We start from the raw sequence: 24,178 nt of genomic DNA, 5'->3' as shown, positions 1-24,178 counted from the left end.
TTACAACTGAATTTTACCAAGTACTCTATCCACTATACCATGATTTTTTTTTGTAATTTTTTGTAATTTTGGTATTTTTTACAATTGAATTTTACCAAGTACTCTATCAACTATACCATGATTTTTCTTTGTAATTTTTTGTAATTTTGGTATTTTTTACAATTGAATTTTACCAAGTACTCTATCCACTATACCATGATTTTTTTTTCTAATTTTTTGTAATTTTGGTATTTTTTTACAACTGAATTTTACCAAGTACTCTATCCACTATACCATGATTTTTTTTTGTAATTTTTTGTAATTTTGGTATTTTTTACAATTGAATTTTACCAAGTACTCTATCAACTATACCATGATTTTTTTTTGTAATTTTTTGTAATTTTGGTATTTTTTACAATTGAATTTTACCAAGTACTCTATCCACTATACCATGATTTTTTTTTCTAATTTTTTGTAATTTTGGTATTTTTTACAATTGAATTTTACCAAGTACTCTATCCACTATACCATGATTTTTTTTTCTAATTTTTTGTAATTTTGGTATTTTTTACAATTGAATTTTACCAAGTACTCTATCCACTATACCATGATTTTTTTTTTTGTAATTGTTTGTAATTTTGGTATTTTTTACATCTGAATTTTACCAAGTACTCTATCCACTATACCATGATTTTTTTTGTAATTTTTTGTAATTTTGGTATTTTTTACAACTGAATTTTACCAAGTACTCTATCCACTATACCATGATTTTTTTTTTTGTAATTTTTTGTAATTTTGGTATTTTTTTCAATTGAATTTTACCAAGTACTCTATTCACTATACCATGATTTTTTTTTGTAATTTTTTGTAATTTTGGTATTTTTTATAATTGAATTTTACCAAGTACTCTATTCACTATACCATGATTTTTTTTTCTAATTTTTTGTAATTTTGGTATTTTTTACAACTGAATTTTTCCAAGTACTCTATCCACTATACCATGATTTTTTTTTGTAATTTTTTGTAATTTTGGTATTTTTTACAACTGAATTTTACCAAGTACTCTATCCACTATACTATGATTTTTTTTTTGTAATTTTTTGTAATTTTGGTATTTTTTACAATTGAATTTTACCAAGTACTCTATCAACTATACCATGATTTTTTTTTGTAATTTTTTGTAATTTTGGTATTTTTTACAATTGAATTTTACCAAGTACTCTATCCACTATACCATGATTTTTTTTTGTAATTTTTTGTAATTTTGGTATTTTTTACAATTGAATTTTACCAAGTACTCTATCCACTATACCATGATTTTTTTTTGTAATTTTGGTATTTTTTACAACTGAATTTTACCAAGTACTCTATCCACTATACAATGATTTTTTTTTTGTAATTTTTTGTAATTTTGGTATTTTTTACAATTGAATTTTACCAAGTACTCTATCCACTATACCATGATTTTTTTTTCTAATTTTTTGTAATTTTGGTATTTTTTACAATTAAATTTTACCAAGTACTCTATCCACTATACCATGATTTTTTTTTTGTAATTGTTTGTAATTTTGGTATTTTTCTCAACTGAATTTTACCAAGTACTCTATTCACTATACCATGATTTTTTTTTCTAATTTTTTGTAATTTTGGTATTTTTTACAACTGAATTTTACCAAGTACTCTATTCACTATACCATGATTTTTTTTTCTAATGTTTTGTAATTTTGGTATTTTTTACAATTGAATTTTACCAAGTACTCTATTCACTATACCATGATTTTTTTTTTTGTAATTTTTTGTAATTTTGGTATTTTTTACAATTGAATTTTACCAAGTACTCTATCCACTATACCATGATTTTTTTTTGTAATTTTTTGTAAATTTGGTATTTTTTACAATTGAATTTTACCAAGTACTCTATCCACTATACCATGATTTTTTTTTGTAATTTTTTGTAATTTTGGTATTTTTTAAAACTGAATTTTACCAAGTACTCTATCCACTATACAATGATTTTTTTTTTGTAATTTTTTGTAATTTTGGTATTTTTTACAATTGAATTTTACCAAGTACTCTATCCACTATACCATGATTTTTTTTTGTAATTTTTGTAATTTTGGTATTTTTTACAATTGAATTTTACCAAGTACTCTATCTACTATACCATGATTTTTTTTTTGTAATTATTTGTAATTTTGGTATTTTTTACAATTGAATTTTACCAAGTACTCTATCCACTATACCATGATTTTTTTTTTGTAATTTTGGTATTTTTTACAATTGAATTTTACCAAGTACTCTATTCACTATACCATGATTTTTTTTTCTAATTTTTTGTAATTTTGGTATTTTTTACAATTGAATTTTACCAAGTACTCTATCAACTATACCATGATTTTTTTTTGTAATTTTTTGTAATTTTGGTATTTTTTACAATTGAATTTTACCAAGTACTCTATCCACTATACCATGATTTTTTTTTCTAATTTTTTGTAATTTTGGTATTTTTTACAATTGAATTTTACCAAGTACTCTATCCACTATACCATTATTTTTTTTTCTAATTTTTTGTAATTATGGTATTTTTTACAATTGAATTTTACCAAGTACTCTATCCACTATACCATGATTTTTTTTTTTTGTAATTGTTTGTAATTTTGGTATTTTTTTACAACTGAATTTTACCAAGTACTCTATCCACTATACCATGATTTTTTTTTGTAATTTTGGTATTTTTTACAACTGAATTTTTCCAAGTACTCTATCCACTATACAATGATGTTTTTTTGTAATTTTTTGTAATTTTGGTATTTTTTACAATTGAATTTTACCAAGTACTCTATCCACTATACCATGATTTTTTTTTTGTAATTTTTTGTAATTTTGGTATTTTTTACAATTGAATTTCACCAAGTACTCTATCCATTATACCATGATTTTTTTTTTGTAATTTTTTGTAATTTTGGTATTTTTTACAATTGAATTTTACCAAGTACTCTATTCACTATACCATGATTTTTTTTTCTAATTTTTTGTAATTTTGGTATTTTTTACAATTGAATTTTACCAAGTACTCTATCAACTATACCATGATTTTTTTTTGTAATTTTTTGTAATTTTGGTATTTTTTACAATTGAATTTTACCAAGTACTCTATCCACTATACCATGATTTTTTTTCTAATTTTTTGTAATTTTGGTATTTTTTACAATTGAATTTTACCAAGTACTCTATCCACTATACCATGATTTTTTTTTCTAATTTTTTGTAATTTTGGTATTTTTTACAATTGAATTTTACCAAGTACTCTATCCACTATACCATGATTTTTTTTTTGTTATTGTTTGTAATTTTGGTATTTTTTACAACTGAATTTTACCAAGTACTCTATCCACTATACCATGATTTTTTTTTGTAATTTTGGTATTTTTTACAACTGAATTTTACCAAGTACTCTATCCACTATACAATGATGTTTTTTTGTAATTTTTTGTAATTTTGGTATTTTTTACAAATGAATTTTACCAAGTACTCTATCCACTATACCATGATTTTTTTTTTGTAATTTTTTGTAATTTTGGTATTTTTTACAATTGAATTTTACCAAGTACTCTATCCACTATACCATGATTTTTTTTTGTAATTTTTTGTAATTTTGGTATTTTTTACAATTGAATTTTACCAAGTACTCTATCCACTATACCATGATTTTTTTTTCTAATTTTTTGTAATTTTGGTATTTTTTACAATTGAATTTTACCAAGTACTCTATCCACTATACCATGATTTCTTTTTCTAATTTTTTGTAATTTTGGTATTTTTTACAATTGAATTTTACCAAGTACTCTATCCACTATACCATGATTTTTTTTTTTGTAATTGTTTGTAATTTTGGTATTTTTTACAACTGAATTTTACCAAGTACTATATCCACTATACCATGATTTTTTTTGTAATTTTTTGTAATTTTGGTATTTTTTACAACTGAATTTTACCAAGTACTCTATCCACTATACCATGATTTTTTTTTTGTAATTTTTTGTAATTTTGGTATTTTTTTCAATGTAATTTTACCAAGTACTCTATTCACTATACCATGATTTATTTTTGTAATTTTTTGTAATTTTGGTATTTTTTATAATTGAATTTTACCAAGTACTCTATTCACTATACCATGATTTTTTTTTCTAATTTTTTGTAATTTTGGTATTTTTTACAATTGAATTTTACCAAGTACTCTATCCACTATACCATGATTTTTTTTGTAATTTTTTGTAATTTCGGTATTTTTTACAATTGAATTTTACCAAGTACTCTATCCACTATACCATGATTTTTTTTTGTAATTTTTTGTAATTTTGGTATTTTTTACAATTGAATTTTACCAAGTACTCTATCCACTATACCATGACTTTTTTTTGTAATTTTTTGTAATTTTGGTATTTTTTACAATTGAATTTTACCAAGTACTCTATCCACTATACCATGATTTTTCTTTCTAATTTTTTGTAATTTTTGTATTTTTTACAATTGAATTTTACCAAGTACTCTATCCACTATACCATGATTTTTTTTTTGTAATTTTTTGTAATTTTGGTATTTTTTACAACTGAATTTTACCAAGTACTCTATCCACTATACCATGATTTTTTTTTCTAATTTTTTGTAATTTTGGTATTTTTTACAATTGAATTTTACCAAGTACCTCTATTCACTATACCATGATTTTTTTTTTGTAATTTTTTGTAATTTTGGTATTTTTTATAATTGAATTTTACCAAGTACTCTATTCACTATACCATGATTTTTTTTTGTAATTTTTTGTAATTTTGGTATTTTTTACAATTGAATTTTACCAAGTACTCTATTCACTATACCATGATTTCTTTTTCTAATTTTTTGTAATTTTGGTATTTTTTACAATTGAATTTTACCAAGTACTCTATCAACTAATGCCATGATTCTTGAGTTTGTCGAGGCACACACATGAAGAAGGCCAGAGCTTACATCAATCGAGATTTTTTTAATTTTTTTTACAAGGTGGTCACCACTTATCAAGGCCCGGAAGCCACTCAGGGATAAGGGTTATTGTAAGTACAGTACGTTAGTGTGGATATTTAAAGTATCTACTTAAGGGGGCGGTTCATCAGGAATTTGTTTACATTGGACTTGAAGACATCCAAGTTGTAGTCAGGAGGGAAGCTATGCTATGAATACGACACTCAAGACGAGAACAGAAGGCCAACAAATCCAAATAATATAAATACTCAATCTTCATTACAAAAACTGAGAAACGCAATAACAATTAAGTTTTCCATTATTCTATAAATACTGCATCATGAGAATAGAGCATGTAGATGATGTATTTTCAATTAAAAAAAAATACCCCTTTCAATTCTCTCATAACATTCTTCATCATTCAACTAGCCAACTATATCGGTAGATATCTTACTGCTGATACAATTCTCTATCTGTATAAGAGCCAAGTACATCCAAGGACGTACATCTGGGCAGGAGCTGCTAGAAGCAACTGATCCTGTGACATGATGCGAACCGAGCGATGCCGAGTGACCTTGCTAGTCGACACGAATTCAGAGAAATTCGCACGGCTGAATTCTAATGATGATGATGATGATGGTTTGATGTTGTTTAAACAGAAATGTCTATGGGATTTTGTCAGAGAGAGAAAAAAAAAAAATAATTGTTCTTATCTTATTGTTGGAAATCCGTTAACAACAAAAAGGTTGTTTTGGGCGCTCTGTTGAGCGATATGAAGAAATCCAGATTCTTAAGCTGACAGCTTGGGGTGGGAATCAGCGGTGAGGGGTCGCCGCCAGGCATTGTCGACCTGGGAGTGACTAATAGCTCCTAATAAGGAACACCTCAGTGCAATGAGGGTTAAAAATGGGGATAGATAAAGCCAAAAGGAGGCGTAGAAATCAGGGAAACAGAGAGAGGGAGAGGAAAGGAAAGAAAGAAAGAAAGAATAACTCCAAAAAAATGGACGGAGGAATTACTGATTTGATAAAAACAAAACACTTGGCTAATTGGTGTCTTTTTTCGCTGATCCCTTCCCGTGGACTGACGGTAGATGAAGAACGGAGAGCTTGGTAAAGGAAACAAAACTGCCAGCCCCCTAAGTTGCATGACTAGGCAGTGTGTAACTATTATATTGTAAAGTCAAAGACAATAATCAATTCTGTGTTAACCAATTAAGTTTTGACTTTCTTTTCTTTGATTGGAACGCCGTTGTGAATGCAATATATTTCTCCGATAGCCCAGGTGACGGTTGGAAGCTGATTTGAAAGCAGAACCGGAAGGAGAGACCGACGACGACCAAAGACGAATTCGACCACTAGACGAAACCACGGGTAACGTAACGCCACATGTATCGGCTACAGGTGCATTTCAATCACGAGCCTATGCACCTGAGCTGAGCTGCACTGGAGGGGTTACAATCCTGCCTTGCCCTTTTCTCTTCCCTTGCAACGTCTTTCCCACAGAAGAGGCATTGCGAGCCTATCTAGATTCTATCGTTATTTTCCTGGCACGTGCTCGTCTGAACTCCAATCTGTGGTCCCCCTCCCTTGTCAAACTTTCATGAAAAACACTCATCTCGTAAAAACCACTATCAATAATTTCCCCCACTCTTTATCTGTGTCTAAACTTATTCCATGAACAAAGCTTCTTTCTTAGAACTGCACGCCTGTTGAACTCTCTTCCATTTCCCTGCTTTCCAACTGACTACAATATGGTCGTCTTCAAGTCTAACATGAACAAGTTCTTGATGAGGAGCCGTCCCCTTAAGTAATCCAATTTACCAAATTTCCGCTACTAACAATTACCACAATATTATCCCATTGACTACCGTTCACTCATTAACCCTTATCCTTGAGTGGCCTCCAAGCTTTGATAAGTGGTGACTCCTTTGTAACCCCCCCCCCCAAAAAAAAACTGACAATCCATCTATCTCTTCAATGCTTATCTCATTCTAAATTCCAAACAGATACCAGAGTTCAATAAGATATACCTGAAGAAAGTTGTAGGTTTACGTCCATTGAAATGTTGTTTAAATAACACTCAAGATGAGAACAGTAGTCAAAATAATCCAAATAATACGAATAATTAATCCTTATCTAAAAAGTTCAGAAACATAAATCCGACTTCTTATTTTAAAGTTTTTCAATATTTAGATTATCTGTTGATTCTTCAGAGATTTAGAAAATTCAACTCTGGCTCCTAATATTTTTACAAGTTTGATTAGCCCCTAGTATTTTTTACTAGTCTGACTCTGCCTCCTAGTATTTTTACTAGTCCAACTATGGCTCCTAGTATTTTAACACATTCGACTCTGACTCCTAGTATTTTTTACAAGTCTGACTCTGGCTCCTAGTATTTTTTACAAGTCTGACTCTGGCTCCTAGTATTTTTACTAGTCCAACTATGGCTCCTAGTATTTTTACTAGTCCAACTCTGGCTCGTAGGATTTTTACAAGTTCGACTCTGGCTTCTAGGATATTTACTCGTCCAACTATGGCTCCTAGTATTTTTACTCATCCAACTATGGCTCCTAGTATTTTTACTCGTCCAACTATGGCTCCTAGTATTTTTACAAGTTCGACTCACTTGTAGTATTTTTACTAGTCTGACTCTGGCTCCTAGTATTTTTACAAATCCAACTATGGCTCCTAGTATTTTACAAGTCCAACTCTGGCTCCTAGTATTTTTACTAATCTGACTCTGGTTCCTAATATTTTTACAAGTTCGACTCTGGCTCCTTCCAAAACCTCAGATTCTGACTCTGCAACGATATTAATTATCCACCGGAATTGCTTTTTTTGAAAGTGCAAACTGCAGCTTCAACATAACTCAACTATTTGCTTTCTTTGCTTATTTTATTGGGAAAAAAAAACTAGTAAAAAAAAAGCCAAAATCAATGAAACATCTGTCGCAATTTTTATAATATCGGAGCTACTACTGAAAGGGAATCAATACATAAGCTAGTTTTATTTTCTTCCCTTTTTTATCTCATTGTATCGATGTCAACTATAATATCACACGCACTCACACGCATGCACGCATGTTTTAATGTATGTAATCATTCCTGGACTGTTTTGCTGTATCACAGCTTTTCAGTGTAGCCAGACAAACAAGTATTTCAAACTGAGATTAAAAAATTAAAAAAAGTTTTTTGCTAATGTATCAACACTTATCAAGGACATATACAGCATATAATCACATTGACACACAGCTTCTCATTAGACCAGCAAAGTTAAGCAATGTTGAGCCTGGTCAGTACCAGTTCAGTAACCATTTGGGAATACCAAACTCTGTAAGACATCTGTTATGATAAGGGGCATCGGACTAAGTATTATGATATCTGTTCGATGCACAGTTAGGGATTAATAGGGATTAGTCACCACAATACCACATTTACTCTAGAAGTTTTCTCGGAACTACTAAACCAATCTGGCTGAAATTTTGTATGAACCTTTGTTCTGATAAGGTGCAGTGAATTAAGTATTATGATATGCATTCGATGCACGGTTAGGGATTAATAGGAATTCGTATTTAATGCAAACATGAGCACAAATTTAACCATATTCAATCATCAATTTGGCACTTATTCTCAGTCAACAGCTTTTGCCTGTTTTTAACAGATAAAAAGTCTAGTAAACAGCATAATCACATTGGCACACCAGTTCTTGTTGGATAACCGGAGTTAAGCAACGTTGAGTCTAGTCAGTACCAGGTGGGTGATCATTTGGGAATACCAGGCGCTGTATGTAGGAAGCCGTTTACACGTTTCTGCAAAAACTGCAAAAACCTAATGTCATCATCTTCACTAACAGGCATCTACAATTTACTGAGTACCGCTTGTGAATTTAACATTCCAATGAAACTTCCTCCTTTGGCAGAATCTGGTTCGATCTGCTAAGGATGGATATTGCTTTGTTATAGTATGGTACTTATCAAGGACAAAAGTCACTTGAGGATAAGTGTTAGAGAGATAGATGTGTAACGTTCTGCATGTTTACACACATAGACCCAACACGTTGTAGCAGAGTATGTTGCAAAGAACATAGGACAAGTAATAACTTGACCCCTTTTCTTTTTTTAAACAAGGAAATTTATTTCCTCGTTTTCCTGTCAGGGGTGACTTCTTATTATGGTTGTGACGTCATCCATGTCTTAACGTGTTCTCTCTCCTTCTTATAGTCTCTCTCTTTTTTTACTTACCATGGCGTCATTTCGCACACGGCTCAGTATATGCACATTCGGCTCTGTTACAGATAGATTGTCAGCTGAATGAGGAAGAATGTTATGAGAGGATTGAAAATGGATACACCAGGCTTCTGTAATGTGTTCGTTGCTGTTCGTCTGTGTCTTAGAAGCATTCAGTTCAATTTATTTGGCAAAAAGATAAAACAAGCATGTTCCAAATGTCATGTAGGGAAAAGAGTGGTAAAAATGTACAGAGAAGAGGGCACAGTGGTTCAACGCTTGTTCATATTCACCTTGAATTGTTGCATATTTGAGAGACAGTCAAACAAAAACCTGACCTAGAAGATTAAAAGAATTGAGATGTTATATACAGGGGAGAGGTGTATAACGAACATATATAGTATGTATATTTGTCTTTTATACATATAAAGATTATGGTTATACGTCAGTCTGATTGCCAAGTGCACATGACTTGTGTGCTAATGCTGGGAGACACTTTCTTCCAGTCTTTAAAGTAATTAGAAGAGTTAATTGTTATCCGTAAGGTGGACACATCACAATAAACAGCTATGCTCTTAAGTTGAGGCTGACAGAACCATTGAAGATTAAAAGAATTGAGATGTTATATACAGGGAAGAGGTGTATAACGAATGTATATATTATGTAATATTTGGCTTTTGTGTGTGTGTGTGTAATATATATATATATATATATATATATATATATATATATATATATATATATATATAACGATGCATATCTTATTTTCTTCAAATTAAATCAACATTTCAATATGAACTCACACCCTTGACTTTATTCTCGTGTAACCTACGTACAGTTCAAACATTTCAAAACAACGCGCAGATCTTTACAAACAGACTTTTCTTTCTCCAACTTTACAGAAAGAAGAAAAGAAAAAAAGAAACAAAACAACACACTGAAGATGGAGTATACCTCTGAAATATATTTGTTATAAATTTCAAACAAGTAAAATATTTGTTTATTTTCCGAATATTACATTGTGATTTGGCTTTCAAGCGCACTTGATGTGTATCTTATTTTATATATATATATATATATATATATATATATATATATATATATATATATATACACGTGTCTAAATTCGTGTACCATTTAGTGGTATAAAATGTTCTTCTAATGAATATGTGTATACAAAGTGTATATACATTTGTATATACGTGTAACAGTCATCTATATAACGTGTGTATATACGTATGTTCATTTAATCTAGTTTTTTTTTCTATTGTTCGTTGAATTGATGCGTGCATCTACCCTTAAAAAATTCTCTGCCCATCATTGTCGCCAGTGTTGTAGCATCTTCTTTAAGGTTCTTGAGTAAAAGTTTCTTCAGAATTCTCTGTTGCCAGTGTTGTAGGTGACATAAGCTTCAAATTCCTTGATAATCCCTTGTCACCAGTATTATTGGTGAAAAAGTTCGAGTTCCTTAATTTTCCTCATCGCCAGTGTTGTTGTCTCATAAGAGTCTGGAAGAAAGACATAACTTGATAATCAGTGGAAACAAAATATATTGAACAAAAAAAGCAAATACAAGAAATAAAGATTGTGGTTATATGCCAGTCCGACTGCCGAATGCACATGACTTGTGGGCTAATGCTGGGGGACACTTTCTTCCAGTCTTTAAAGTAAGTAGAGGAGTTAATTGTTATCCGTAAGGTGCACACATCACAATCAACAGCTATCTTCTTAAGTTGAGGCATACACTCTTAAAACTCATGAAGATTAAAAGAATTGAGCTGTTATGTACAGGGGAGAGGTATATAACAAATGTATATATTATGTATATTTGCCTTTTGTAAAAATATGTGTGTGTGTGTGCCTAAATTTGTGTATCGTCTAGTGGTATAAAATGTTATTGTAATGAATGTGTGTATATAGAGTGTATATACATTTGCATATACGTGTCACAGTCATCTATATTCATATGTTTGTTTCATCCAGTCTTTTTCTATTCGTTGACAGTGTTGATATATTGATAGATACAGTTTAATAATGGACATGTAACATTTATGACAGAAAGGGATGGATAACAATTCTCTGGAGTTTTAACATTGGGCCAATCGGAGAAACATACATCGCCTGTCTTTGGTCTTGTTTGATCGAAAGCTGCAGAGAAGATACATCGCAACAAATTGCAGCATTACAGATATTTCCCCTATTGGAAAGGTGCAACACTGGTCCTAGACTAGCCAAAAACACTATCAATAATTCCTCCTACTCTTTATCTGTGCCTAAACCTAAACGTAGATTCCATGAACAAAGCTTCTTTCTTAGAACTGCACGCCTGTGGAATTGTTTTCCGTTTTCCTGCTTTCCAGCTGACTACAATATGGTTGTCTTCAAGTCCAACGTAAACAAGTTCTTGATGAGCCGTTCCACTTAAGGTAACAAATTTACCGAATTTCCATTATTAACGATTATTATACTGTCCACTTGACTACTGTACACTCTTAACCCTTATCCTCGAGTGGTCTTTGGGCCTTGATAAAAATAAATAAATAATTTCATCTGGAAATATTTATTTCGCTAAATAACATTCTTTCCGACATTCTATTTTGATAAATTTAATAACGATCATGATAATCGTCGACTAGCGCATCTTTCGGCGTCGCCCAGCCAATATCTAACAGAGAGGTGTGAGTTGCTCATCATATCCTTGAAGCACAGAGCTTCTGGACAGATCTGCTTCTTTTCTGATGAGAAGATCTTCTGTGTTAATGCAAAAATCAGTTGTCATGATGCCGAATGGATTTGTAAGGACCCATATGATGTTTCGATGATTGGCAAAAACCAAGTTTCAAGACTCCATGTTTTTGAGGTGTCAAGCATCGCCACTTCTTTAGCAAATGCCAGACTGTGATGACTGAGGTTTTCCTAGATGTCATGAAGAATATTGTGAAGCCACAGATTGTTCAGATAGCTGCAGGGAAACCATGGATCTTCTAACGGAATGGGGCTCCTGCTTATTCGTCCAACTTAATCCAAGCTTTGTATGACAAGAATCTGGACATGTTCTGTTTAAATGAGTTCTGGCCTCTAGCAGTCCAGACTTCAAACCTTGCAACTATTTCACCTATGTGGTGTACTTGACAGATAGTCAAACAAAAACCTGCACATAATACTGTTGATTCATTTATTCCAATAATTTCCAACAACACACTTCACCGTGTTTCAAAATATTACTCACGTGTTGAACATATATGTCAAGACGCTCTTTTCATGTCTCGGTCGTCACTAGTCTCTCTCTGTTTTTTTTTCACCCTCATGGCACATTTTTTCTATCGCCACATCCTGTCCTTTTTTTCTGCCTTTTATTTTCCCGCAGTGACATTATCTCACATGTGTCTGCTTGCTTCAATATGCGTTAAACACCTCTCTCCACTTTTCTTACCATGAAGTCTACTTTCATTTTCCTTTTTTCTCCTTCTTTTTCCCATGATATGCATACTTGCCAATTTGCATATGTGCTTTTAATGCGGCTGCTGCTTTTCTTGTTTGTTGACACTGTGTTACAATAAGAGTACACTGCTTCATTACATATCAATTGCCGAAGAGTGCTCTATTCATTTCTACAAAGAGCTTTGTATTATTGTTAATGGCAGTTAGCGATTTCACTCACTACAGTGCTCAACCCACATAAAAGGTGTGTATGTGAGGAAGGGAAACTTGTATATAGCCTAAATGATGATTCATGGTAAAGGTAAAATATTTTTTATTGCCTTTTTACCCCCAAACAAGGCTTGATGCCACTTTGATGTAGGGGGCTACTATTTGGGACATAATTGCAGGGATACTATTAAGGGAGTTGAACAGCAAGATGTCTGTCTACATGACACTTGAACTTCTGCATGTCAGTACAGTTGGGGAAGCAGGAACCAGGAAGGCAATTCCAAAGTCTAGCAGTTCTGGTGAAGAAACTACTAGAGTAGAAGGTTTTCTAGCATCTGGGGATCTCTACTGTGTAGGGGTGGGATTTTGCTGCATGTCAGGTTTGTCAGGGGTATTTACGTTGAGGGGGGTACAAGAGCTTGTAGTTCGTCAGAGCATCCACCATGAAAATACTTGTAAAACAGGCAGAGGGATGCAACATTTCGTCAGTGGGAGAGAGGCTGAAGCCTATCCTGACAGTTCGAGACCTATCAGGTTGGCGACTCGCTTTTGAACCCTGTCGAGGAGTGAAAGACTAATAGCAGATGCACCAGCCCAAATGTGACAACAATACTTCTTACATGGGCGAATGGTAGCCTTGTAGAAATACAGGATACTTTCAGGCATAAGTAACTTTCTTGCATGATAGAGAGAGCCCACCTTCCTCGCTGCAGCAATGCCCCGAATGTATCTGTTCCAGCTCCTGTTCCCTGTGAACGTTAAACCGAGTAGTTTGAACAAAGTACTTTCAGGTAATGTCTCATTAGCCATAGCAATTGGTGGTTGAGAAGGTTATTTAATAAGCAAATAATAAATTATGTATGTAAAAACTGACATCTTGCTGCCCAAATCCCAACATAGTGCCCCAGCAGTTGCTGCCCCTGATAGTAGCCCCCTACACCAAAGTGGCAATGTGCCTTGTTTGGGGTGAAAATGTAATAAAAAATTTTTAAAAAATTTACTCTATAATATATATATGAATATATAAAACTTCAGTTTGATTCTTGAAGTTGGACCTAAATAGCATTGCATCTTGAAAAGTTCGTTTATGGTCGAAGTTTTGATGGAATTTCAACTTCCGATTTTTCCAAATTTGATGTATAGAATAAATATCAGGTTGTTGCATCAGTTCCCGCCGTTTCATAAAATCTTTTTCTTCTAAAACATGTTTTGATATTTGGCAAAGTGTTACATATCATTAGAAAGCACGCATTCTGTTCTACAAGATAATGGTCATCGTTTTTTGCTCATATAATTTTTTCTCGTTTTTCAGAACCAAATGGATTGTCAAGTAGATAAAAACAAAAACACATTTTTGGCACTTCCTTCTTTTTGCCTTTAATTGAGGTCAAAAAAGTGAGTGAAGTGACCAAGGATATTTGTGCCATATATGGAGAAAACGCTATAGCTTAGAATAACTGTTCGAGATTGGTTTACCAGATTCAAACACGGTAATCTTGACCTCAATGATGCTCCTCATTCCAAAAGACCAATCAAGATAGACGAAAACCAACTTGGGGTTCTTTTGAAGGAAGATGGCCATCAGACATGTAGAGAATTGGGTGAAAAGATGAAGTGTGATTTTGCGACAATTTCACGCCATCTTCAGTCGATCGGATTCACATAAAAGATTTGCAGCTTGGGTCCCACACAAACTTACTTTTGCTGTTAAAACTTTTGGATTTTCTTAAAAAAACAAAAAAACAGCGGGAACTTATGCAACAATCTAATAAATAGTTTTTGGGTTATCAACGCTTCAACAGCTTAACTTCAGGAATAATTTTGTATGAAAAGGAGAAGTAAAGCACAGGTAAGACTTTGGACCACCTTTACGTTGTCAGGCATAGGTATGCTGTTCTTATTTATTGATAGTGGAGGAAGTGGTGGTCTAGTGGTTAACGACACGAACTGTCAACCTGGGTGTTCCAAGTTCGAATCCAGTTCGTTCTACACAAAAGACACTTTCACTTAGGATGTTGGCAACCTTTTCGTAATCTCTCCTTCTGACTAGAATTCTGACTAGAAAAGTATCGGGGAAACCAATGTTAACCATAGAATCTTTAAAATCATATGATGATGATGATGATGATTGATAATGCAAGGTAGGATGGTTATTTGCTTAATCCAGATTCATTTTCAAGAATCATCAGTGCAGGAAGTGATAATTACTGCTAGTCGGGAGGCAACTTTGGTTTCGCTGGCTAGCCCCCCCCCCACCTCCACCCGAAATATTATTACTACAGCTGGTGGTATTTCCTTTTGTTTATTCCGACTGATTATTCCAAACTTTAGTTTTATAGTTCATTTTATTACCTTTGACTGTTAAGAAACACAGAGAGAGAGAGAGAGAGAGAGAGAGAGAGAGAGAGGGAGGGAGAAAGAAAGAGAGAGTCAGAAGCGAGAGTGATATACATTGGATAAAATGAGAGCAAAATCATACGAACAGCATGAAATGAGAAAGGGTAAAAATGATAGACAGAAACTTAGTAAAGGATTGATTAAAACCTTAATGTAGATTCCCTAAACAAAGCTTCTTTCTTAGAACTGCACACATCTGGAATTGTCTTCCGTTTTCCTGCTTTCCGGCTGACTACAATATGGTTGTCTTCAAGTCTAACGTAAATAAGTTCTTGATGAGCCGTTCCATATAAGTTAACAAATTTACCAAATTTTCATTACTAATGATTACTATATTATCCAATTTCTACTGTACACTCTTTAACCCTTATCCTTGAGTGGCCTCTTGGCCTTGATAATGTGGTGATACCTGTGTAAAAAAAAAATTATTTTGGAGAGTTAATTGCAAATTACAGCTAACTAGAAACATTAAAGCAGATTTTTTTTTTCTCAAACATAACTCAATCCCAAAACTAATAAATATTTTAGCACATTCGAAACATGATGGTTAGAAGATCAGGCACATGTAATATTTTTATTTTTTTTAAATAAATTTTTATTTATTTAAAATTTTTAATTTTCGGTTTATACCAAAGCCCTCATCAGGAATGTTTAGATGATTCATTTTTTCATTTTTTTTTCTTACTTGCCATGATGTTGTTCAGTGCAGTTTCTAGTTGTCCTCCTTTTTTTTTCTTTTTTTTTTTTTTTTTTTTTTAGCTTCCAGTAATGGTTTGCTGTTTTTATTGGCCATTTTTTGTATTTGAATATACTTCTGTGATCGTAATATCTGCTTTTAAAATCCAGGGAAGCCATTTCTAGATATTTTTGGGGGGTTTTCTCTAGCAAAAATTGTTGCCTGGTAAACAATTCTTTTGGTTAGGCATTTATTTTTTAGTGGACATAATGTCTGATTTCTACAGCTACAGTTTTTGGTTCATTGCTAGAGTTTTTATTTTTTTATTTTATTTTTATTTATTTTTTTTTTTTAGAAAAGAGTCACCACTTATCAAGACCAGGAGGCCACTCGAGGATAAGGGTTAATGAGTGTACAGTGGTCAAGGGGAACATGTCAGTCATCGTTAGTAGTGGAAATTGGGTAAATTGGATTACTTAAGGGGATGGCTCATCAAGAATTTGTTCATGTTGGACTTGAAGACGACCATATTGTAATCAGTTGGAAAGCGGGAAAATAGAACAGAGTTCCGCAGGCGTGCAGTTCTAAGAAAGAAGCTTTTTTCATGGAATCTACACTTAGGTTTAGGCACAGATAAAGAGTGGGGGAAATTATTGATAGTGGTTTCAGCTAGATGAGTGTTTTTTTGTGAAAGTCAGGCCAGAGCAGACCATAGATTGGAGCTCAGAAGAGCACTTGCCATGAAAATAACGATAAAGTATAGACAGACTCACGACGTCTCTTCTGTGGGAAAGAGGTTCCACGGAAGAGAAAAGGGCATCCCCCACTAGACTACGAAGTCTATTTTGAACTCTGTCAAGTTGCTTGCATAAGGACTATTTCTAGTAATTATATTTTTGTTCTTTGTCTTATTTTTGTTGTTGTTATGTTGGTCAATTAGACAATAATTGTATCTGTTTTTTTTTGTTTTGTTTTTTTACTTGCCATAATAGTGTTTGGCAGAGTCTCTAGTTGTCAAAGATAGAGGTTGTACCATCCAGTCCAGTGTGTAAGTACACGATCATGCAAATAAAACTTGAATGCCTACTAGACACTATCCTCGGGTGTTCAAGGTCTCTCTGTACAGGGGTTTGTCAGGACAACCTGGCATGAGGATACATTTCCCTACAAGTCAATCCTAACCAAATATTCAAAATCACATAGTATTCACAGCCCAAGTAAGCTCTCCTCCTCAGTATGGCTTTTACAAGGAATGGGGCACTTTTTCAAGTGATATTAACTCAAGTAACAGAACAAAGCTGTATACTCTACTAAACTAGATGAATTCTTGTTCTGGAATCCAGTAAAACCAGAGGACTATAAGATAGATATGCTATAACATATTTATATAGTTAATTGTGGAGAGGAAAATTATGTTCTCGACTTTTTTATGTTTGAGATGTAAAGGAGAAGTTTAATGGAATATTCGAATATCTATGTATCCCATGTAGAGATCAAGTGTCAGTCCCAGGAAGTGGGTTCCCCTTGATTTCTGAGAACTTCCTGTGAAGTAAAATGAAATACAAAGTAAAAAATAATAGAAATCCACTGTTAAGAAGCACAGCGAAAATGAAGTGGATTTCTATTATTTTAGCGTATATTTCGTGTGATTAAAATATATTGGAAGACAGCTTTAAAGAAAAAAACGTTGATTCACTCAGCTTTAGCATAATTATAAATTTTAATTATTTTTTGTATTATTATTGAATTGTTGGTTGTTTTTTCTCCAACGTTTCAGCCGATGCAACCGCCGACAATCTTCAGGTACATTTATTGATGAATGGTAAAAAGTGTTTTTTTTTTTTTTTTCTTTCCCAACGAACATAGCCATTAGAAATTCAAACGCAAATATTGCCATCTATTTCTTTCTTTTCATTTTTTTTCTTTTTTCTTTTTTTTTTTTTTAAATAAATCCGGGTTCATTCTGGCCCTGTCGGTGGGGCATTAGGATACGCCGACTGCCCCCCTGCAGAGGGTAAAAGTCCCTCAATGGGGGTTCTGGATATGACCTTAAACTATATCCGATGGTGAGGCCCCAGCTTGCGGGCTCTGGGGAGTGTGGATCCACCCTTTAATTGCCATTGCTCCCAGGTCCACTCTGACCCGGAGTGGTAGTACCTGTTAGGGTCCCAACTATGGGTTAAATAGAAACTGACTTTCAAAAAACAAATATATTCTATTAAAAACATTTTCTCCAAAATCACCGGATACAGCATTAAATAACCTGAAAAGGGTTGATATGCCGTAAAACAAAAACAACCAACCAACCAACCGGATTCATTCTGTTTTTTTTTTTTTTTTGTTTTTTTGGGTTTTTTTGGTGCAATGTTTGTATATTTTTTAAATGAGGATGGATAATTATTTTTTGTATTTTTTTGACTATTGTTCTCATCTTTGTTGTTTTTTTTTCACAACGTTTCGGCCGATGTAACCTCCAACCACCTTCAAGTGCATTCACACTGGAAGTTATTGGTGAATGGTGAAAAGTTTTGTTTTTTTTTGCTTTCCCAACGAATCAATAGCCGTTAGAAATTCAAAACGCATATAGCCTCAAGTCTTTTTCTTTTTTTTTAATAAATCCGGGCCCATCCCGTTGTGTGTGTGTGTGTGTGTGTGTGTGTGTGTGTGTGTGTGTGTGTGTGTGTGTGTGTGTGTGTTTTTTTTTTTTTTTTGGTGTAATGTTTGTATATTTTTGAGATGAGGTTTAATGATTTTTTTTTGTATTATTTCGATTGTTTGGACTATTATTCTTATCTTAATTATTTTTTTCACAACGTTTCGGCCAATGTAACCTCCGAACCTCTTCAACTGCATTCACACTAGATGTTATTGGTGAATGGTAAAAAGTGTTTGTTTCTTTTGCTTTCCCAATGAACATAGCCATTAGAAATTCCAAACGCAAACAGCGCCAAATCTATTTCTTTTTTTTTTTTTTTCAAAAATTCTTTTTCTTTTTCAAAAAATCTCATTTCAAAAGTATACAAACATCATATAAAAAAAACAAACAAATATACTTGGATTTATTAATTCGGGTATATTTGTTTTGATTTTTTTTTTCTATGATGTTTGTATACTTTTGAAATGATAATTGCTAATTATTTTTTTGTATTATTTGAATTGTTTGGACTATTATTCTTATCTTAATTGTTTTTTTCCACAACGTTTCAGCTGATGTAACTTCCAACCGTCTTCGGGTGCAAAAAAAAAAAAAACAACAACAAAAAAAAAAACCCAACCAAGATAAGAACAATAGTCGAAACAATCCAAATAATGCAAAAAAAAAAAAAAATTATCAATGTTCATCTCAAAAATATACAAACAATAGATTTTAATTTTTTAAATTTCATTGATTGTTTTTTTTTGTGGTTGTTTTTTTTTTTCAGATGGGTCCCAAAAAGAGGAAGAAGTCTGAAAGGAGCGTAAGAATACAAAAACGTCTCGCTGGGGCCATGTCCAGAGCAATGGAGACTCTTGATCAGCGTCAGAAGCGTCGGATGACAAATCGACTCGCCATGGCTGCATCCCGAGCAAGTGTGAGGCAGGAAATGAAAAGAAGAAACTTGGCCAGCCAAAAAATGTCCGCTGCAGCAAAAGCAGCCCAAACAGAAATGCAGCGGGCAGCAAAACTATCAGCGGACCGGACTAATCGAGCTGCAACCCGAGCTGCAGTCAAATCCGCTGAGGCTGCTGTTAAAGCAGTAAAAGAAGCGGAGAAAACAGCAGTAATGACTGGGAGTAAGAAGCAGGGATTCTTTTCAGGTCATGGGTCAATAGGAAAATCCCACTAAACTGACAAAAGATTTAAGGTCACAGAAAGGTTGAAGGTTACCGTGGACATTGAAAAAGAGAATGTAAACTAGGTGATAAGGGAAGTAACTCTGGACAGTTAACATAAACGGATTTGTACCACAAAAAAAAAAAAAACAACAACAACAAAAAGCAGTTTTGTATTATTTGGATTTTATTCAGACTACTGTTCTCATCTTGATTGTTATTTTCATAAAGTTTCGGCTGATGTAACCTCCAACTTTCTTCAGGTCTATCTTGGCGAACTCAGAAATCTTTCTGTCAAACTCTGTAATCTGCATTGATGCATTGAATTTTGAATGGAATTTAATCCATGGGGATAGCAAACTCTTGCTTCATCACTGCAGTTGTATTTTGAGCATCGCCCGCACTGAGGATTGAACTTTTAGCCTCCAGAGGAGTATAACTTTACAATTGGGCCACATCTGGGCAGGAGCTGCTAGAAACAGCTTATCCTGCCTTGACAGAGTTCAAAATAGACTTCATAACTTAATGAGGGATGCCCTTTTCTCTTCCTTGCAACCTCTTTCCCACAGAAGAGACGTTGCGAGCCGGTCTTTGCTTTATCGTCATTTTCATGCACACCTGTGAAACTCTCTTTTGATTGCCTTCTTTCCAGCTGACTACAATCTGATTGTCTTCAAGTCCAATGTAAACAAGTTCTTGATGAACCGTCGCCCTAAGTAATCCAATTTACAAAATTCCCACTACTCATGATTACTACGCTATAATCACATTGCCCATCAACCCTTATCCTCGAATGGCCCCAGGGCTTTGATAAGTGGTGATTCCTGTGTAAAAAAAACAAAAGAACAAAAATAAACTGGATTTTACTACGTACTTTATCCACTCACGATACCACAGGTTCTTGCGGACAATTCTACTCTGAATTTTAGGAGCCTTAGTGTGGATGGCGCCCAAAATACAATTGCATGTTACTGAATAAGTGCATGCTACCTTTGTGGATTGAATAATTTACGTGGTGTAAGTGCATATTTACAAACAACTTCCTGCTTTGAAAGTGGACCACACTGAATGGTGTAGAACCCTGCTATATTATGTCCCAATAAACCACTGATATCTATATATAAAGTAGTAGCACTCATGTGTGTGTGTGCATCTGTGTGTACAACTCTCCTACAGTCCATACCACTGGACTGATCATGACCAAATCTGTGCAGATTCCAGAGTTCGGCAGAAAGATTCTCATTGATTGAAATGTTGTGAAAATAACACTCAAGATGAAAACAGTAGTCCGAAGAATTCAAATAATACGAATAATCGATCCTCACCACAAAAATTCAGAAACGTAAAAAACAGTTTCTTTTAATTAGATACAAGTTGAAAAACGTAATATTAACTAATAATAAATAATACTAAAAAATTATTTATCAGAGGCATTACTATTCTTGATATAAATAGCATAAGTGCATATTTATCCAAACAAGCGACTTCCTGCATGAAAGTGCCCCGCACTAAATAGTGTAGTCTAATCTGAAGCCCCGATGAAAATATCAGGTGGATGCAAAAAATAATGTCGTTTTTTGACGTTCAATTATATATATGAACATTATTTTTGCACCAATCTAATGTAAGTCAACACATAAGAATATCTGAAAGCTGATTATTTTCATTGAATAAAATTGTACCAGTTCAGCAAACTTTGTTTACATCAGACTTTTTGTCACATGGGATTGCAGTATATATATATATATATATATATATATAGTAAGTTATAAAATGTATATGGCAATTAAGCTACACTGAATATTCCGCGTGTCATCCACTCTAGGATTCCTCAGGCTTATGCGCGAATTCTGTGGTTGTTTGTCGTTTTTATATGCGAACAGGTCAACCAGAGGTCAAATAGGCCTTTGTCCGATGAATGCATTCTCATTGGCTGATAGGAAGGGCGCAGTGGATACTAGAAAGCTGATTGGCTAAATAAAATTTTAATAGAAGATGCGCATATAAAAACGACAAACAACCAAAGAATTCGCGCATAAGCCTGAGGAATCCTAGAGTGGATGAAACGCGGAATATTCAGTGTAGCTTAATCGCCACATACATTCTATAACTTACTAACTAGCTCTACCTACGTATTGAGCACTTTTGAAATAAATACTTAAAGTTTACGCATAAATCTATACTTTCGTATATTAACTTTATGCGAGTAAATTAAGTAGTTATATATATATATATATATATATATATATATATATATATATGTAGCTTAGTGAGTTAGAAGAAGAGAGTAAGTTCAATTCTATAAGAGGAGACTTATCGGGATAATGGATAATATAAAGCTCAACAAGTTTCATTGGATCTTATATGGGAGAACAATAAGAATGGAAAATGAAGTCACAAAAACTAGGATTTTGGTGAATATAGAATGGTTCATTTATTTTATAAGGGTATACAAACATTTAGTTGAGGGATAGGGGGGTGGCTCTTTAGTTTGTATACCCTTATTAAAAAAAAATGAACCATTCTATATTCACCAATATATAGTTTTTGTGACTTCATTTTCTATTTTTATTTTTTCCTATATATATATATATATATATATATATATATAGGAGTTGAACAAAATAATAGACACCTTATGAATTTTGCATCAATTAAAAGGTGTTTTAAATATTGAAAAAAAAAAATACCAAAGTGTTGGTTTTATGTATTCTGCAAGATACGAGTCTTCCTGACGTGGTTCCATGAAAGTTTTCAGGGCCTTTGAGAGGAAAAAATATGATGGTGCAATACTTTTTTTCTGAGCCCCCCCCCCCCGCCCACTCTTCTGTTGAAAAGTAAGTACAATAACTCTTATCATGAACCCTTTTATGATTATCTCACTTTTACGTTGTAATCCCATAATCCCTTTTTTTACCCCCCCTCCCCGCTTCCTCTTCCTGTCCCCCACCAAAAAAAAATATACTTCTCTTTATACCCACCACACGCGCGTCCGTGTCCTCCTTCAAATATTTGTTTCAGTTCTTTTCTCTTTTCACTGAACTGCAACTCGCAACATCTTCAACACTGGTTATATTTAGAAAATTCGGTTGCACTATTTTATATGTTCGGAGAAATAAAGAACATAGTGCTTATTAAGAATTGCAACTTATTAAAAGAACGAAAATACAGAAATATATTTATGGTGTACGGACTCGTTTTTATAGGTTTAAAACGCTTAGTATTTGATGCAAAATTCATTGCAAGACTTCCTCTGGATGAATGAAATTAAGAAAACAAAACACCAGTGCAAATATATTTTTGATGTAATGAAAATATATCATCAAATATTTGTACTGGTGTTTTTTGTTTTCTTAATTTCATTCATCCAGAGAAAGTCTCGCAATAAAGATGAAACGTTGATGAACACATAACTTTGTTTGTTTCTTTTTTCTTTTTATCTCTCTATTTCGTCAGAATACTATTTCCATTATTCTCATTATATATATATATATATATATATATATATATATATATATATATATATACAAATTATAGTGATTCAATCAAATTAAAAAAGACCTTTATTTAAATCAAGGATTTTTATTATTCTAAGTAAGACAAAGGAAATACTTTAGAAATTTTATCTCCTTATCCTATAGGGTTTCGATGCCTACCATCTTTTCAGAGGAGAAAATATTAGCAAATAGATATAATGGTATTTACCCTATTTGCTAAAGTCAGTTGGACATGGAAAATCATAATCAAAAATTGATTAAATAGAAGTCACATAGCAGGGGAAATTGAAGAAAAGGATATAAAGGTTTAGTTCCAAATTTCGCAGTAAAATCCAAGGTGACTGTCCTTTAAAGCAGTGAAGTAATGAGATCCAAGCTGTATATTGGGTAATCCACATCATAGAGTAGAAATCCAAGTTGGGCAACTAACGTTTAATTCCAATAATACTAAGGTCTTTAATAAAAAGTTCCAACCAGACCTTAAAAATCCTTTCACCGGACCATAAAAGAAGAGGCTGCTATATATATAAAACTCCAGAAATATGCCCGACTTGAATTTCTACTTCAAGCAATTCATATTTAGATGGGATAATACATAGAATATTACGACCAGTAATATTTTGTAAATCTTATAATCATAGGTTTCCATACCAGCTGATTATTAGATAAATTTATTCAGAAGTATATATATATATATATATATATATATATATATATATATATATATATATATGGTAAAACTGGTAATTAGTAAAAACCTTAAGAGAGTGCTCAATACCATTGCAGAGCAAATATGTAAGGTCTGCCAAGGCTGTTAGATCGTAAACACGGTCCAACATCCGAAACATATGTAACCAAACAGATAAAACGGTTATAAAAAAATAAAACATATATATATATATATATATATATATATATATATATATATATATATATTCAG

The 24,178-nt window shown here is 32.8% G+C and overlaps 1 protein-coding gene across 1 annotated transcript in view; it reads left to right on the top strand.

Moving 5' to 3' along the window:
* The window catches only part of LOC145263791 (uncharacterized), a 78,456-nt gene extending 57,227 nt beyond the window's left edge, over positions 1 to 21,229 (top strand). The window contains exon 2 of the mRNA XM_080120850.1: positions 19,351 to 21,229. Within this exon, the coding sequence (XP_079976976.1) occupies positions 19,351 to 19,755 (405 nt within the window). The 3' untranslated portion in view covers positions 19,756 to 21,229. The remainder of the gene's footprint in view (positions 1 to 19,350) is intronic.
* The last annotated feature ends 2,949 nt before the right edge of the window (positions 21,230 to 24,178 follow it).

This window comes from Euprymna scolopes, chromosome 39 (genome assembly GCF_053919585.1).
Source record: "Euprymna scolopes isolate OS-2025 chromosome 39, ASM5391958v1, whole genome shotgun sequence".
Lineage (NCBI taxonomy): Eukaryota > Metazoa > Mollusca > Cephalopoda > Sepiida > Sepiolidae > Euprymna > Euprymna scolopes.
This window is presented reverse-complemented; position numbering and strand designations above follow the sequence as displayed.